This window comes from Hemitrygon akajei, chromosome 13 (genome assembly GCF_048418815.1).
Source record: "Hemitrygon akajei chromosome 13, sHemAka1.3, whole genome shotgun sequence".
Taxonomy (NCBI): Eukaryota; Metazoa; Chordata; class Chondrichthyes; order Myliobatiformes; family Dasyatidae; genus Hemitrygon; species Hemitrygon akajei.
Genome location: NC_133136.1, coordinates 106,333,074 through 106,352,021, shown reverse-complemented (window position 1 = coordinate 106,352,021; position 18,948 = coordinate 106,333,074). Strand labels below are relative to the sequence as shown.

The 18,948-nt window shown below is 38.5% G+C and overlaps 1 protein-coding gene across 2 annotated transcripts in view; it reads right to left on the bottom strand.

The window, feature by feature from the left end:
- cfap299 (cilia and flagella associated protein 299) overlaps positions 1 to 18,948 on the bottom strand; it is a 611,126-nt gene that overhangs the window by 124,798 nt on the left and 467,380 nt on the right. Inside the window, exon 4 of one of the 2 annotated variants that reach the window (XM_073065228.1) lies at positions 14,394 to 14,536. The exons of the other annotated variant lie outside the window; for it this stretch is intronic. Within the exon in view, the coding sequence (XP_072921329.1) occupies positions 14,394 to 14,536 (143 nt within the window). The remainder of the gene's footprint in view (positions 1 to 14,393; positions 14,537 to 18,948) is intronic. 2 annotated transcript variants of the gene reach the window in all.

Sequence of the window (18,948 nt, the reverse complement as noted above, 5' to 3'; positions counted from 1 at the left end):
TATCCTTGACTGGGGTGCAGCAGTGGTCAAGTATACTCGGGCATCTAGTGGAGCAGGAGACATGTTGGTACAACTTTGGCAGCGCTTTTCTGAGGCTGGCCTGGTTGAAGTCCCCGGCTGTAATGAGCAAAGCTTCCGGTTCACTGATGCTGGCATACAGTGTATTCACAGCACACTCCACGTCCGCCTGGGGGGGTATGTAGACCGCTGTCAGTATCACCGAGGTGAATTCCCGTGGCAGATAATAGGGACGACACTTCACCGACAGATGTTCCAGGTCCGGACTGCAGGAGCTCGTCAGTGCCACTGTGTCTGAGCACCACGCAGTGTTGATCAGTAGGCAGACTCCACCTCCCTTTGTCTTGCCCAAAGACGCCGTGTGGTCCATCTGATGGATCGAAAATCCCTCTGGTCGGATGGCACAGTCAGGGGTGGCAGGGGAGAGCCAGATCTCTGTGAAACAGAATACACAGCAGTTCTGCATCTCCCTGCAGTAGGTGAGTCTCCCTTTAAGATCATCCACCTTGTTCTCTATGGCTTGCATATTAGCTAGTAGGATGATGGGCAGAGGGATCCTAAAGCCCCTCAGCTTCAATCTGACCAGCAGCCCAGCTGTTTTCCCACGCTTCCTCGGTAATTTGTGCATCTTTCCAGGTTTCCATCGATGCAGTGTGCTGTTGGCAGCTCTTTGAGGTTGGTGGATGCGTCCGGCGGGGATCGATTGGCGGGTCGCATCGTCGGGCGCTCCAGGTCGGGCCAAGTGACATTGACATTTTGGGACCTATATGATAGGTGAATTCCATGCTTTGTTACACTTGTTTTTTATGACCATGGCAGAGTCATATTCCCCACCTAGCTAAAAGTGAGCTCATTTGAGAAAAAGTTGAGCTAAGTACAACTTGGTAAAACTTTGAGAATTTGATCCTTATAGAGCACACTCACCTCACATCTACAGTGATGAAATGCTTAGAGAGGTTGGTCATAACTAGAATGAACTCCCGCTTTAGCACGGACCTGGACCCATTAGAATTTGCCTATCTCCACAATAGGTCAATGGCAGACATAATCTCAATGGCTCTCCACATGGCTTTAGACCACCTGGACAACACAGACGCTTACGCCAGGATGCAGTTCATTGACTACAGATTAGCATTTAATACCATCATTCCCACAATCCTGATTGAGAAGTTGCAGAACCTGGGCCTCTGTACCTCCCTCTGCAATTGGATCCTCAACTTCCTAACCAGAAGACCACAATCTGTGCAGATAACATATCCTCTTCGCTGACGATCAACACTGGTGCACCTCAGGGGTGTGTGCTTAGCCCACTGCTCTACTCTGTATATACACATGTCTGTGTGGCTAGGCATAGCTCAAATACCATCTATAAATTTGCAGACAATACAACCATTGTGGTGACGAGAGGGCGTACAGGAGTGAGATATGTCAACCAGCGGAGTGGTGCCATAGCAACAACCTGGTACTCAATGTCAGTAAGACTAAAGAGCTGATTGTGGACTTCAGGAGGGGTAAGATGAAAGAACCCATACTAATCCTCATAGAGGGATCAGAAGTGGAGAGAATGAGCAGCTTCAAGTTCCTGGGTGTCAAGAACTCTGAGGATCTAACCTGGTCCCAACAGATCAATGTAAATATAAAGAAGGCAAAATAGTGGCTATACTTTATTAGGAGTGTGAAGAGATTTGGCATGTCAACAAATACACTCAAAAACTTCTATAGTTTTACCATAGAGAGCATTCTGACAGGCTGCATCACTGTCTGGTATGGAGGGGCTACTGCACAGGACCAAAAAAAGCTGCAGAAGGTTGTAAATCTATTCAGATCCATCTTGGGTACTAGCCTACAAAGTACCCAGGACATCTTCAGGGAGCAGTGTCTCAGAAAGGCAGCGTCCATTATTAAGGATCTCCAGCACCCAGGGCATGTCCTTTTCTCGTTGTTACCATCAGGTACCAGGTGCAGAAGCCTGAAGGCACACACTCAGCAATTCAGGAACAGCTTCTTCCCCTCTGCCATCCGATTCCTAAATGGACATTGCATCTTTGGGCACTACTTCACTTATTTTTAATATACAGTATTTCTGTTTTTGCACATTTTAAATCTATTCAATATATGTAATTGATTTACTCACTATTATTATTATTTATTTTTATTTTATTTATTATTATTTTTCTCTAGATTATGTATTGCATTGAACTGCTGCTGCTAAGTTAACAAATTTCACATCACATGCCAGTGATAATAAACCTGATTCTGATTTTACAAGTTGTCATGGCATTAATAATGTTTGTTCAATCCCTCCAGGTTTTTCTGTGATTTAATTATTACTTGTATTGGATATTATGATATTTCATTCTACTGACTGTGAGTTGTCCAGGTTATTTCTGACTCGCATTTAAATTCACAGTTGAGTTCCCTTGCACAGCTAGCTTTATAACTGCTGCCTAAGCACAAATATGGTAATATTACTGGCTGACCATGAAAGAGGGAAGTGTTAATCCTAAATATAAAGATACATAGTCCTTTGATATGTTTTTTCAATCCACCTAAAGATTTTTGAATAGCTATGGACACTTCACACTAGCATTCAATGAAACCACAGTAGAACATGCAAATAAAGTCAATTTTACAACTCTATTGACATACTACTTAAGTTAATATACCTAAATATCTATTGATCTCACCTAGTGACAGGGCACTTCAGATATAGGAACTCCAAAGATTTAAATAGCTGACTCTTCATCCTGAGATTATGGCTGCTAGTTGTGGATTTTCTAGTGAAGGAGCAAGTCATTGAGCTGTGACTATTTCAGGCTCTTGGATTTCAGTGAAGTCAATCAGAATGTGGATCTATCTTTCTCAGTCTATTCCCGTGCAATAAATCTATTGTTCAAAGATCTGATTCTATGAACCTTTTTTGTAAGCCTCTTAAGCAAGCCAGAATGCGATATAATATCACCAGTGTATGTTGTGAAATTTGTTGTTTTGCAGAAGAAGTACATTGCAATACATAATAATAAAAAACTATAAGTTACATTAAAATATATATTTTTAAAAAATTAATTATATAAGTCGTGCAAAAAAAGAGAAAAATAGGGAGGTAGTGTACATGGGTTCATTGTCCATTCAGAAATTGGATGTTTTAAACTGTTCTTAAAACATTGAGTGTGTCTCTTCAGGCTCCAGTACCTCTTCCTTAATGGCAGCAATGAAAAGAGGGCAGGTCCTGTGTAAATGGGGTTCTTAATGATGGATGATGTCTTGTTGAGGCATTGCCTTTTGCAGATGTCCTCGATGCTGGGGAGGCTATTGTCCATAAAGGAGCTAGCTGACTTTATAACTTCCTGCAGATTTTTTTTTGATCATGTGCAGTTGCCCCTCCATACCAAACAGTGATGCAAACAGTTAGAATGCTCTCCATCTGTACGAATTTACAGGAGTCTTTTATGTCATACCAAGTCTCCTCAAACTCCAAATGAAATATACCTACTGTTGTGCTTCTTTGCAATTACATCAACATGTTGAGCCCAGGACAGATCTTCAGACACCTACTACCTTGAAACTGCTTGTTCTTTTCACCGCTGATTCCTCGATGAGGACTGGTGATCCCTCACCTTCCCTTTCCTGAAGTCCACAATTCAATTCTTGGTCTTACTGACATTGGGTGTAAGTTTGTTTTTGCGACACACTCAATCAGATGATCTATCTCACTCCTGTATGTCTCCTTGTCACTCTCTGAAATTCTGCCAACAATAGTTGTATCATCAGTAAATTTATAGCTAGTGTTTGAGCTGTGACTAGCCACACAGTCATGGGTGAAGATAGAGTACAGCAGAGGGCTAAGCATGCATTCTTGAGGTACGCCAGTGTTGATTGCCTGTGAGGAGGAGATAATATTTCTGATCTTCACTGCTGCAGATGGAGGTACAGAGGCCCAGGTTTTGGAGCTTGTTGATTAACACTGAGGCTATGATGGTGTTGAATGCTTAGCTGTAATCAACAAGCAGCAGCCTGACGTAGGTATTGCTATTGCCCAGGTGCTCCAAGGCCAGGTGGAGAGCCAGTGAGATTTCATCTGCTTTAGATCTATTGAGGTGAGAGGCAAACTGCGGCCGGTCCATCTCTTTGCTTAGGCAGGAGTTGATTCTGGCTATGACCTACCTCTCAAACCACTCCATCACAGTAGATGTGAGTGCAACTGGGCAACTCTAACTGAGGTTCTCACCCTGCTCTCCTTGTGCACTGGTACGATTGTCATCTTCTTGAAGCAGGTTGGAACCTCTGACTGCCAGGGTGAGAGATTGAAGATGTCCATGAACACACCTGCTGGTTGTTTGGCACGGTTGTCAATGGCCTACCAGGTACACCATTAAAGCCTGCCGACTTGCAAGGGTTCACCCCCTTAAAAGATGTTTAACCTACTTCAGTCTGATCACTTGCACTGAAAGTGCAATCTAGCAGGTGTTACTGCTTTAAACTGTGGCTGCTTCTTTGGCTCAGTGGAATGAGGTGCGGCTTTCAAATCAAACACATTTGTGCAAAGAGGGAATAAATAGTTTGGTGAACTAATATTATGGGCATGCCCTCATTTTCTGTAGGCAGCACTACCAGTAGCCGTAGACTCTTTAATGGGCACTGTCTGCTCCAAAGAGCCAACATGATTCAGCAGGCATGCAGTTCATTGCTGCTGGAAGTGTTTGATGGCATCTGATGAGAGGTACTGTATAATGAGTAATTCAACTCTCATGGCTCTATTGTTGGCAGTGTGTGGAGACTCTGAAATGTGATTGTGGGCGAAGTAGGACCAGGATGACTTGAAGCATAAGAATGTAATGTTCCAGCCCTGATAGAGATATTTGGGATATGAATAATGTGTGTTTATGACACTGATGGTCTGAGGCTGGTGGTGATGGTGTAGTTGATGGAAAATGTAAGTTGACGTAAGTGATAGTTTTTCAATTATTTTGCAGCAGGACAGTGGATTCACTTCCGCAGTTGTCTGCTATTACAGACGTTCTGGCCAGATGTCTGAGGACCTCCAGACCACCTGCTATTTTTTCCCCAAACCAAGGTCTCCAAGAAAGCAAACGTTTCTATTCTGGTTTGTGCTCTGTCAATAACTTCAATTTCTTCTGAATTGACTTACAAATCTTCCTGCCATCACATGCATCACTTAGTGACCCATGAAAGTTAACTGGAAGTTATGCTGGGCATCAATGAAAATGAGTCTCAGGTGAAACACTAAAGCAATCAACAGACTATAAACAGATGTGTGTTTATCATACTTCGTGATTTCCAGCTCTATCCAATTCATACTTCAATAAGTTTTAATACATCAAAATGGGCAAAGATAAAAGATAACCTGTAATAGGAACAGAAAATACTGGGAATGAATTAGCATTGTTTTGCAATCTCTCCACAGATGCTGCTTGATGTGCTCAATATTGCTGGCTTTTTGATGGTGTCATTCTCAGGGTTTTCTGAATTTTGGTGGCCAATGGCGATGTTCACTTCCTGTTTAATGCTTTATTGACAGGCCCAGTGGTTTTTCCTGGAAGATCTTTTTCAAAATTGCTTTCGTCCCTCCTGTAGCATTTGCAGTTTTCTCCTTCCTGATTCTCTTTGATAGGGTGGCTGGCAGAAGATCTTAAATGTCACTAAAGGGATAATGAAGGGATAATGACGTGGAATGGTGTTACGCGTATAAAGAAGCTAGAGGTGTTTTTCAAGAGGTGTAAAGGGAAAGAGTAAATTCTTGCCTGAAATTGTTGAATCTATCCCAAAAATAGTTATTTTCCTAATTGAAAGAGGTGCTAATCCTTGAACAAAATGAATAGAAGAGTAGTTGAGATCGATTAACTCCTTACCACAAAGACACAAGCAGAGAAGCTCAGAAAAGATAACAAATAGACATTAGCTGGACCATAATATGGTTTGCTGGGTGCATGGAATGATTCAGTAAACATTGCGTCTTGCAAAGAAAATAATGTGGAATTATTTGAAAGACAAGCAAGAGATAGATCAGCTTCAGATTATTTGGGCAAAGGGCCAACACAGACTCATTGGATTGAATGGTCATTATATCGGCCTTATTACTTAATGATACAAAATTATATCTCAACTTCTAATTAGATTTTTTGTAATAATGAAACAAATTCCATTTTATATCTCAAAAAAGGATGCATGGCATGTTTGGTCAGACAATGTTATGCATGTATAGAAGGAATGGGATTTGTGAGATTTTGGGAAAATTAAGCAAAGTGCATCTATCAAAGAATGATCATAATTTAAAGAGTTCCAAATGAAAAAAAGTTTTGTACTGGACTTACGTCTAATGCTATATTTATTTTCTTACATATTTCATATCACTCAATGGTTATTTGCATACTGCAGTGTTGGAATTTGGAATAAAGTTAATATTAGCTATATGTTTGTTTTAAATGTGATATGGTTGGTTTATCTCAGCGGTCTGTTGTAATGCAAAATCTATTTTTGTATTAGTTACTTATCTACTGGTATTTCTGAGAGTTATTATTACTAAATAGCTCAAAAGCAGAATTAGCAGATCCTTGGACAATTGAAAGAAAGCATAAATTTGTTAAAGGTGAGCCCAACCAAGTCCATGACTTTATGATAAAGTGAAAGACAGGGTCTCTTTCACTTCAACATGGAGAATATGAAATTTGAATGGCATTTGATACTGTGTTCATAATAGGTTTGCCTTCAAGAATGGAGGCCATGGGATAAAAGGGAAGTTGGTTAGGTAACAGAAAACAAACAGTAGAACTGCAAAATACTTCATGAGACAACAGAAAAGAGCACAATAGATTTCCACAGTAGTTGTTAGCATTACAATTCCCAATGTAAACTAAAGATCATGACTATCTAGGGCACCTTCCAAATTTGCAGATTACATAAATAAGGAATGGAGAAGATAGTTATGAATTTCAAGCAGATCTGAACAGTCTCAGAAATGGGTGTCAAGTGAAATTTAATGTAGAGAGATATGATGTGTTGCATTTTGTAAAAAGAATGAGAAGAGACAATTTAAACTAAAGGGAATGACTCTAAATGGCATACAAAAATAAAGAGATCTGCATTTATATATAGTTCACGAAAAGTGGTAGACAAGTTGAGAAAGTGATAGATATCATGATGAACATTTATAAAACACTGTTTAGTTACAACAGGAGTTTTGTGGCCAGTTTTGAGCACCACACTGTTGCAAAGGTAAGAAGAATTCAGGAAACATGCTGAAGAGATTTACCAGAATGATTCCAGGCTTGGTTGATTTCTGTAATGTTGATAGACTGGAGGAAAGGAAATTGTAAGGTGATTGAGAGTGCACAGAGAGATGATGAATGGAGAAATTCTGTCTTGCTGGTAGAGTGCAATGGAATATAGATGACTGGCGAAGGTGCACACACACACACACACACACACACACACACATAATTTATATATATATATATGTGTATGTATGTGTATATATATATATCTATATCTATCTATCTATCTATATATATATACACACACACATATAAATAAGAGATTAGAGTCCAGAAAACACTGCTATGGGTAGTGAAAAAGTTCAAAAGGTTCAAAGATTCAATTTTTTTTGAAGTATACAACTCTGAAACTCTTCTTCTCCAGATAGCCACAAAGCAAGAAAGATAAGAATGGCAGGACAATCATCAATCCCTAAATCTCCTGCCCCACAAAAAAAACAGAACAAAAATAGAACAGGCACAATGAACCCCCCTTACCAAGTCTTTCTCCTTTGCACACAAAGAAATATAAGAAAAATTGGCTGAAAAACACAGAATATAAAAATAACTATAAAACTAGAAAAAGGTCAATTTTGATTTGGCCAAATCTATATTCATATCCATATCAAAAATGCACAAAACCTGGGCAACATTTTCTGGGCACAGTGGCAACCTCTGCTCTCTCTGGCAGCACAGTGATCAACCGCTCCGGCAGCAGAGTGATCTCACCAGAGATCAAGTGGTAGGTACCTGATGCTCACCCTCCATGTTCCCCTTGGTGTGTCAGTGTTCCCCATCACTTTAGTCGGTGAACAATGGAAGCTGTAATCAGTGAAATGGAGTCAAATACTGGCTCACAGTCTCCTCGCCACAAGGTTCCCACATGCTGCCTTGCCTCCCGGAAACCTCTTGGAGACTGCAAAGTGCTGGAACACCCAAATGATCTCCAAACTGCTAACCACAGGCTCCAACAGATCCAGAATCACAATCAAGATGAAAAACAGATGTAAAAAAAAACATGAAAGAAGTGGAATAAGTGGTTTTATGGTCTCTTCAGAAGATGTCGACCAAAGGAGTGTTGTACACAGGTGCCATCTTGACCCAATTAGTGTAGACGTAGTCAAGGCAGATTCATTTGTAGCATCCAAAAATGAGATGCATAAGCACCCGACATGAAAGGATTTGCAGGACTATCGGGAGGAGGTGGAGGAGCAAGACTACCTGGATTTCTCATGCATAGAGTCATTGCAGATTTGATGGGATAGATGACCTTCTCACGTGTTATGTCCATTCTGTGTTTCTGTGAAGTTTACTTTCTTGTTGCTCCACATAAATTACATATTTATCAAAACACATCACCATTTGAAATGAAGTTTTATTGTCAGTGTAATATTTTTTGGAACATGAAGAGATTTATCAGCACATTGGCATAATTTTAAGATGATACAATAATGTTTCTTGAACTTGCTTCTTAAGCATATTCTTATTGTAGGCAATGAAAATGAGTTTTTAAACTAAAATGCACTAATGACAAATTTCTGTGAACAGCTTGTTGGAAATTTGATTTGTGAAAAAAATGTTCCATCAACTGGAGGCTTAATCAACATTTCGCATAAAAAAAATCATGATACCTTGACAAATATGAAAGCTGGAAAGTCAAATACTTATAATACAGGAAGAAAGTTAAGAAAGGGAAGAAAAGCAATTGGATTTCACTTAAACAGAAAGTGCTAATCCCTCATTGCATGTCAACCCATACTTGCTGCTGGTAAAGCCTTGACAAGATTCAAAGTCAAACCCATTGAAATGTCTCAGTGTATTTAGAGTGCCAGTGATTTTCCTTCAGCAGCTATCTGTACATGTCTGAGCAATGACTCCTGGAATTCCAAATACTTGTCGCCCAAAAAAGCACAGCCTTCAACCAGCCTCACCACTGTCAAAGTGGACACTCTCTATACAATTAGCAGGATGAGCAAGCATGGTTGGAAAACTTTTACAAGGGAAAAATATGAGGAAGATTAATGTCTTTGTATCGCCAGTAATCTTCACTTGTTATAATTGTTTTCACTGTATCATTTTTAAAAATATTTTCTTTAAATCATTCTACCTTCAGGACTTCAATGAGAAGAGTGAAAGGGGTGACTAAAAGACTTCTGAAAAATGCAACAATGTGTGTTACAATGGTGTTCATCTGTGTAACCTTTATCAATCATCTAATTTTTATTACGCTTGAAAGCAGACAAATTGTGGAGGAATATTTTGTTTCATTGTAAGCCAATCCCTGAAGCATTTTGGCATTCTCCTTCAGAAAGGAGATGAAACTGCTGCAGCTGCCACATGAGTAATCTGATACATGTATGAGAAGTCGGCAGGAAGTTTTTCCTCCATTTGCAGAACTTCCTCCTCCTGCTCACTCTCACCAGCATAGAAGCATGTCATCATAAACAATGTATGTCACAGAAGAATGCCACTCAGGCTATTAGCTGGTGAGCTACCCAAACTATTCCTACTTCCCAGCACCAGGTTCAGAGTCCTGCATGTAACAAACACTAAAAAATACAGATAATAGATCTCAAAAATAAAAACAGAAAATGCTGGGAACAGGCAGCATTTGCAGAACAAGAAAACCAGCAGACTTGCCAGCTCCAATGCAGTTACCCCAAAAGAAGCCAGCAAGTTCATGTTTTTTCACACCCAACACATGCATTTGTATTCATAGGTCAGTATTCTGTTTGATCTCTTGCCCAAGATGCCAAAAGCCATGCACCCCATCCTGTTAGTCACCCTTTAAACCAGTCTCCATGTGACAGACTCTTCAATTACACGGGTGTGGTTTAATGTGTGTAGGAGTGCAGAAATATTTCATAAAACCAATGCTTAAATTGCTGAAAGCACAAAAATATTTGAAAATAATCTATTAGTGGGTGTAATCAAAAATACTACAGAAGTCAGAAACCTGAATGAATTGGAGTATTCAAGCCACTGGCTCTAATGGACTAAGTGACATTTACTGTAACTTATTAAAAGTCTCGCATCAGTGAGCATTTTGTATGAAATTAAAATGGTTCTATTAGAAATTTTTAAGAATCCTGCCTGTCTTCATTTGTATTAACAAATATACAAGGTATACTTTCCCACTGGAAGGACGCAATAGGATACTAGTTAGAAAATGTTCTAAATATACGATGATGTGTTCAGTTTCTGTTATAAATGTGGAAATTTTCAATAGAAAATAAGAAATGATTAAGAATTAATAGATTAAGTTACAGATACTAGCTGAAATATGGAAAAATATTACTGTAATGATAACTTAGATATACGTAGTTCCAAAGGCAGCATATTATTAGGGAATGTTTCAGAAAGAATGTAAAGTTAAGAGATGCGAGGGGTTGTCAGTACTGCTGAAGGAGAATGTTATAATGCTGGAAGGGGAGATTGTCATTGAGGGGTAATGGATTGAATCTATTCAATTGAAGTGAAGGACAGAAAGCTGCAGATGAGCTCCACCAAATATTAGGAAATGAGACTGGGATTATGGGATTGTTGGCTATTCAAATCTGGCTCGGAGAGCAACAAAGTAAAAGAAAAAGAGATGAAGGAACTTCTCTGATCATTTTCTTGATTTGTGTGTCCCTGCACTTTGAGCAAGAGGCATTGATGCATCTGTTTCTAGGAATCTAAGTGTCAGTGGGGGTAGGGGGTACCTAGGGATTGCTAATTGCAATATCGTAAGGTTTAAATTAGTGTTGGAAAAGAACCATCAGCAATCTACAGAAACTTCTCAGCCGGGGCAGTCCAGCTTCAGTGGGCCAAGAGAAGATCTGGCCTGGTTTAATAGTGATTAAGGATTAGCTAGCAAAAAGGCAAGCCATTAAATGAGGGGATGATTTTGTATTGCCTTAAGGGTGAAAATAGAGCAAAGGCCATAACCTTCTGAATAATCAAAAAAATATAAAAGTAAGCAGGCACATAGTAGGTAATGAATTAATATTACCACTGAGAGTCAGACATATATACAAAAAATTCAAATGGGTATTTAAAGAGTTAGTCAGTAAAGATGGAGCATACAGTAAGGATATACTGCTAACTAACATAAAAGTAAACAAAACATTTTTTCATGAGCATGCAGATAATGAATGGATGGTAAGGAGAAGGAAATGACAGGCATAGGTGACTAATGCATGAAGGTAAAAGGCATAGCTGAAATACGTCAATGTCTATTAAAGGGAGAAAAGGCAAAGGAGATAATGAATGGGGAGAAAACTGATAAAGAGTCACATTTAAAAGTTGGCTAGTAATATAGAAGCCTCTGGAATAAAGAGGTCAGTGGCTTAGTTTGGCTTAGAAACAGAAATTTTGCAGATGTATTGTGGAGAGCATTCTGACTGGTAGAGGGGCTCCAATGCAGAGGATCACAGGAGACTGCAGAGGCTTGTAGATTCAGCCAGTCCCATCATGGACACAAGTCTCCCCACCATTGAGGACATCTTCAAAAGGTAGTGCCTCTGAAAGTGGCATCCATTATTAAAGACTGTCACTCTTTAAGACATGTTCTCTTCTCATTACCACCATCACTCAAGGCACAGATTCGTACCCTCCACCATCAGACTTCTGAACAGTCCATGAACCCATGAACACTATCTCACTATTCATTGTTGCATTCTTTTATTTTATATCATAACCTATAGTGATTTTTTTACCCTGCATTGTACTGCTGAGACAAAACAATGGATTTCATGACATATGTCAGTGATAACAAACCTGATTCTGAGAAACGGAAGTGTTGCTGCAAACAGTGGTACTTCAGACCAGCGGATGGTGGACAAGGCTGTTCCCCAAAGATCCATGCTGGGATGACTGCCAGTTTTGATATATTACTGACTCACACATAGTTTTTTGGAGTAAAATTTCAACAAAAGTATAATTTGTAGTCAAACATTTTCAAACTCTATACTATAGCTTTCTATGTTTACTTGTCATAATGTAACACTCTCCTGCCAGGAGTGACAGAGGCATCTCAGGTTTGCACTTTACATTGAAACCATAAACCATTCCAAGTACAAAACAGCAAGTGACAGCCACAAATTGGCAATGAGCAAGTACCACGAAACCAACCCGTTAAGCAACTGAGGTGCTTTTGAAACCTATCAGTTCTGGGCACAGCAAGAACTACAAGGTGGGTCAATCAAATGTTATGAAAACTATTCACAGACTGCATCATTAAATGTGCCTTTCTATACTTCATCTGGGTTCACCATGAAGAGCCAGAAGAAACATCAGCAAGGGAATCATAACCAAGAGCTACATTTTTCAGGGCACAAGGCAAAAAAAGGAATAACTCAGTAAAGAAAGCACAATGGCATATTGGATTCAGAATATTGCTCAGATAGGGAATCATCAAAGGTGAATCAAATCTTAATGGTTCTTGATGTACCAGAGGCCTTCCTCCTATCACTACACCAGGAATAAGAAATTCAGCATTTGACAAAATAAATGAAAACTTTGACAAGGGGTTTGTTTCTATAATATCCTCCATTTTGCTAGCAACAGAAGAAAGTTTCATCTCTTAAGTGCATCTCACAAAAGTGATAAACATTTAGTATCATAGAGTTTGTCTGAATACAATTAAATTGGCTCTTTTTTGAAAGTCTACCATAACAATTAAAAATAAAAAAGGATACTTTATATTCATTAGGGAAAGATTAATAGCTGCTATAATCCTATCCAAAGTCCCAAAACATTAAATTGGCAAAAGTTGATCATGATTAATTAATGATTTCATACTTCTGGATAGATGTTATGGCTGGAGTGTGGCTCTGTGGCAAAGATGTTACCAATTATTGTGCTATTTTATCTATGAAACTTACAATCCTGACTAGCTACTTATCAAATAACATGATACGTTTTTCATCTTGAAAAGATAAAGCAGTATTCTGGTGATACACTCTTTGTTCAAACAATTACAACTTCCTGATCAACTATGAACTAATTGCATATGTCTATCTATGATATTAACTATGAAAGTACCGATTACAGGATGTTTAGGGAAACTAGTCGACAACAAAAAGGCAAATAAACTAATTAAACTATTTAGTTCATAATATTTCATGAGATATTGGTAATAAACATACCTTCTTTCTTGTCTGGGTCCAAACTCTTGGAAAACTTCCTTGAATGTTCTCTTTGTCCTTGCCCTTAAAGCTGCACCTTCTTGACTAATTTTTTCATCACTTGAATAAATACCCACTTATGTGGATCATGTTAAACTTTTAGTTGATAAGAATTGTGAAGCTCCTTGAAACAGTTTGTTATATTAAAGGTGCAAATCAAAGAGAGTTCTGGTTTGAGTGAATGGTCCATGTGCTGGTGTAATTAACTCATCTTTTGTGCAAGAAGTTTTAGGACACATCTGAGCGAGCTTCGCGGCGATTTGCCCCACTAATATGATGAACTGAGACCAAGGCTTTGGGCCTACTCTGGCAGCTCCGCGGATTCAGATCTAAGGACTCAAATTTGGTTTGGAATGCTGTTGCTTGCTTCTACTGTTTGCATGATTTGTGTTTTTTCACTTTCTCTGCGCATTGGGGGTAAGTCTTTCTTTTTTTTTAATTGAGTTCTTTTGGGTTTCTTGCTTTGTGGCTGCCTATAAGCAGACACATCTCACGGCTGTATAATTTATACATACTTTGATAATAATTGTACTTTGAACTTTGAATTGATAGTACGTCGAACACATTTTAGGATTACTCCTGGTGTTCAATAAATCTCACCCCATATGATTTTTATTAAAAGAATTCAAGTGCAAGAGATATCTGAAATAGTGAGGTAATTTACAATAACTTCAGTCAATTTGTATGCTATGATCTGAAGAGTAACATCAGTTTTCATGTACTTTATAGGTTTTGTGGATGGTCCCTAATTATTAAGTCACAGTCAAGAAATATGAAGCACTGCTAACCAAAAGAGGTAAACTACAAAATGAGGCAACATTGGGAATTTATTATTTATGGAGGGGCATTATAGTTTGTTGATAACTGAACATAAATGAAAGCATAACTTCTACCAACATTGTTACTGCGTCACTGCTCAAGTATGTAAATGTACCTCAGATCTGTTGATCGTGGCAATAGTTTCTTCTTTCCACTGAAATATTCTTCAAAGTCTTCCAACCTGAGTCTGTGTGAATAATCAATATATCCAGAAATCTCTTGACTATGGGAGTTGAAGTCTCGGATAAAAATGATGGACTGTAAAATTAGAAAATGCATATTTATGTATTATAAGCTAATATGTCAAAGAAAACTGAGCATACTGAATTAATGATTAATTTGCTTCATTTAGCAATGACCTTGTCTTTATTGTTTAATTTATATTTAGAGTTTTGGGAAGTAGACTTGGAATACAAAGTAATATTTTTCTAAATTGCATATTTTGCAGTTATGTTCATATTACGTAATTAAAAGTTGAGTAGGTATTTGTAAGGATGGATGTCTTCATTTCTACAATGAATTATTGAAGCTCAATTGCTCTTGAAATAAACAGAGAGATCTCTTCCTAAACACAAGAAATTCTGCAGATGCTGGAAATTCAAAGCAACATACACACAATGCTAGATGAACTCAACAGGTCAGGCAGCATCTTTGGAAATGAATATACAATCAACGTTTTGAGCCGAGATCTTTCCTCAGGACTGAGAAGGAATGGGGATGACAATAGAATGAAAATGTGGGGGGAGAGGAAGGACGCTAGCTGGAAGGTGATAGGTAAAGCCAGACGGGTGTCCTCTCCAGTTTCTTTCTACTGCACATTAATCATTGTCTTTTCTGTTCAACCAAATAATTGACCACCTTTTCCAAGTTTTCACTGATCTGCAAGATAGTGATACAGTTCTCATGAAAGTCTGAACCGTGAATAATTTCACTGACATTATCTTATAGAACCTGCAGCTACTAATAATATCATTCAGTAAAGAGCATTCAGGAAGTTCAGTTGGGAGGGTTACCATTAATAAACACAAGACACAGGGATGATGTAAAACATATGAAATTAAAGTACATTGCTTGTTCATTCTATCACATGTAAGATTACAATTAATTTTGCCTGCCCATAACAAATATAACTTTTAAATCATTGACAGTATTCTCAGTTATGTAGATAGGATATTCTGAGGGGTGAGAGGTGGGAAATTAACTAGAAGTGATGGTTGCAGATAGATAATGGTTTAACTGATAGGCACAGACCAAAGCATAAAACTGACCTATTTACCGCAGATTCCGGATTTTAAGCCGCTACTTTTTTCCCACATTTTGAACAGCTTTGAACTTTGCGGCCTTTAATACGGAGCGGCTAATACATGATTTTTTTCATGCCGCCTCGTAAACATTTTGCCTCATAACAGTAGACCAATAAAATTGATGAGTAGTTCACAGAGGTCCAATGAAATTGTACGATAAATCAAGCGCACTTTCACAATTAAATTATTGTAAATCAGTCATTTGTACTCACCCTCATCAACATGGAAAACACTCGAAGCATTGTGCTGCCTTATGGCAGTTATTTAGTTTATAATATTTTCGCTTAGTAATTCATTTTCTAGTTAAAGTTAGAAGAGTTTTAACTATATTTGTTTTCTGTACTACATCGCGGGATGCTATGACGTCACACCCGGTTTCGCCGCGTCTTGTGGGAAAAATGCCGTTTGCGATAAAACGGGACGGAGGGAGGGAGCGCATTACGCGAGCGGCTTTGGATCTGAGCGAACGCTGCTTTTAAGTTAAAGGCGATCAATAACTTTTCCTGGTAGGCTGCAGTATATATATTTTTTACCAGTCATTAGGAGATATTGGAATGTTGTTCAGTAAAGAAGTATACGCAACGTATATTTAAAAGTAGCCGCGTTACGGGCACGGTTCGAAAAAAAGCATTTGCAATATGTATTTGTTTTTGTTACCATATGGATTTAATTAAAAGTTAAAAAATCCTCACGTGTAATATCTTTCTGTGTAAATATCTCATATTACAACGTGGGACACCTGCGGCCGAAAATCCGGTGCGGCCTAAAATCCGGTGCGGCCTTTACAATTAAAAAATTGATTTTATTTCTAAAATTAGAGCCAGCGGCTTTTAATCAGGTGCGCTCTGTAGTCTGGAATCTACGGTATATAAATCCATTTTTCTGCATATCATTAAAACATTCTGTCCTTCCTTATAAACATTAACCTATTTAATGTTTCTCATTAACCTATTCAGAATTTTTAATTTTATGCAGCAGTCAGATCTTTGTTACCATGAATAAAATTCCAGTCACTATCGTTATCTTCTGACATTCAAATCTGTTATGACACATGACTTTACTTTTTTAAATTAAGAGAAGAACAATGTTAGCAACATAAGACATAAACTGGTGGGGAAGGGGGAAGATAATAATGTTGATCCAATTAATGTGGACTCATTTACAGCATATATTGGAGCAAGGACCTTACTCTACTTAGGTACCATCTTTCTCTTCTATGTTTTCATTTAGTATTGCTTTCTGTTCTTTGATATACCTATGGGAACATTCACAGTGTGAATTCTAATTTAAAAAAAGGAAAAAGGTCAAGTCCTTTAGACTCAATTTGTGAATCGACCCTGCACTGTGGAAGTAAAGCCCGCTGACTCAAAATTTTCCAGGTGCAATCTCTGATCATAGTTTCAAAGTTCAAAGTAAATTTATTATCAAAGTACATATATGCCACCATATTCAATCCTGAGATTTATTTTCTTATGAGCATTTGCAGTAAATGCAAGATACACAATAGAATCAATGAAAGTCCACACACAAGAAGATGGGCTAACAACCATTCGTGCAAATAAGAAAGAATATATATATAAATAAGCAATAAATATCAAAAACACAAGATGAAAAGTCCTTGAAAGTGAGTCCATAGGTTGTGGGAACAGCTCAGTGATGGGGTGAGTGACATTGAGTGAAGTTATCCTCTCTGGTTCATGCTCTCTGATTGAGGGGTAATAACTGTTTCTAAACCTGGCACTGCAGATTCCTAGGCTCTTGTGCCTTCTTCCTGATGGCAGCAGCAAGAAGAGTGTATGGCCTGGATGGCGGGGTCCTTGATGATGGATGCTGCTTTCCTGTGACAGCGCTCTGTGTAGATGTGCTCAATGGTGGGGAGGGTTTACTTATGACGGACTGGACTGTATCCACTACTTTCTGGAGACTCTTCCATTCAAGAGCATTTGTGTGTTTCAATACCAGGACATGATGCAGCTAGTCAATATATCCCCCATTACACATCCATTGAAGTTCGTCAAAGTTATAGATTTCAGGACAAATCTTAGCAAACTCCCCAGGAAGTAGAAGCGCACATTTCTCTGCAGGGCTAACTGCAGAGAATTGTGAACATAACCCTGTCCATCAGGAAAACAAACCTTCCGACTGTTTACGCATCTCACTGCCTCAGTAACACATCCAACATAATTGAAGACCACACCCAACATGGGCATTCTTCCTTCTACACCATCCCATCGTGCAGAAGATAAAATGCCTGGACACACGTACCAGCATGCTCGACAGCTTCTGTCCTGCTCTTAAAAAAGTTATTGGATGGTTCCTTAATTTGATAAAAAGGATTTTTTTACCTTAACTTACTTGCTATGACTTTGCAGCTTATGGTCTACCTGCATTTCATTTTCTCTGTACAACACTTTATTGTGCATTCTATTATTCTTCTACCTTGTACTACCTTAATGCACCATTGTAATGAATTGATCTGCATGGACAGTAAATAAGACAAGTTTTTCACTGCACCTAGGTACATGTGACATAATAAACTAATTTACCAATTACCAAATAGTCATGAAAAATGTATTCAGGTGAGAGGGAATTCTGAAACTTACACAAAATATAACAGTACTAGGTATCAGTAAAAGTAATGATAACTAATATCGTAAGTCCTGCAGACCCCTGATATATACCATAGAGTGTTGGGCTTTAGCCTTTTCCAACACCTTTATTTACTAATTGGTGTCTTAACAAGAGTTGTTAAGCACTGGTGCTTTCTGTTTAATCTTGTCAAGTTAAATGTGACTGGATAGGCTTTCAGCATGCTACGATTATTTAAGGAACACTCTCAGTTAGGGCTTTGAGTGGAATCTTTGTGTTTCTGGAGAATGATATGTCTTGCAGTGTTGCTGGGTGTCTAACCTCTTGCTTCTGTCTCTTCATTGGAGTTTGTTGCTCCTTCACACCTGCACTGAGTCCTGCCTGTGACCACTGTGACAACTAGAGTGTTTCAATAAGTCACAGGGAGTGCATAATGCCTGGTTTAGCCTGAAATCTGCCATAGTAAGCAGATATTCAGAGATTGTTGACACTTGTAGTAGAAATCACAGGACCATTTGACGAGAATGACCAGGAGATCTAGGAACTAATTAATCACAAACACATGGTGTTCTTGAATTGGATGTTCCATCACACTTAAAGTGAACAAAGCTGATCTGGGACTAAACAGGAAACTCACTGTCTATAAGAACAGAATCTGGGTGGAAAAAGTATAGAAGACTCGGCATGTGCTAATAAATATAGTATGGTGTGCTGTCAATATTGTCGATAGCTTAAAAAAAAACCAGTGGAACACCTTGCTCAGAGTCAAGCAAAGAA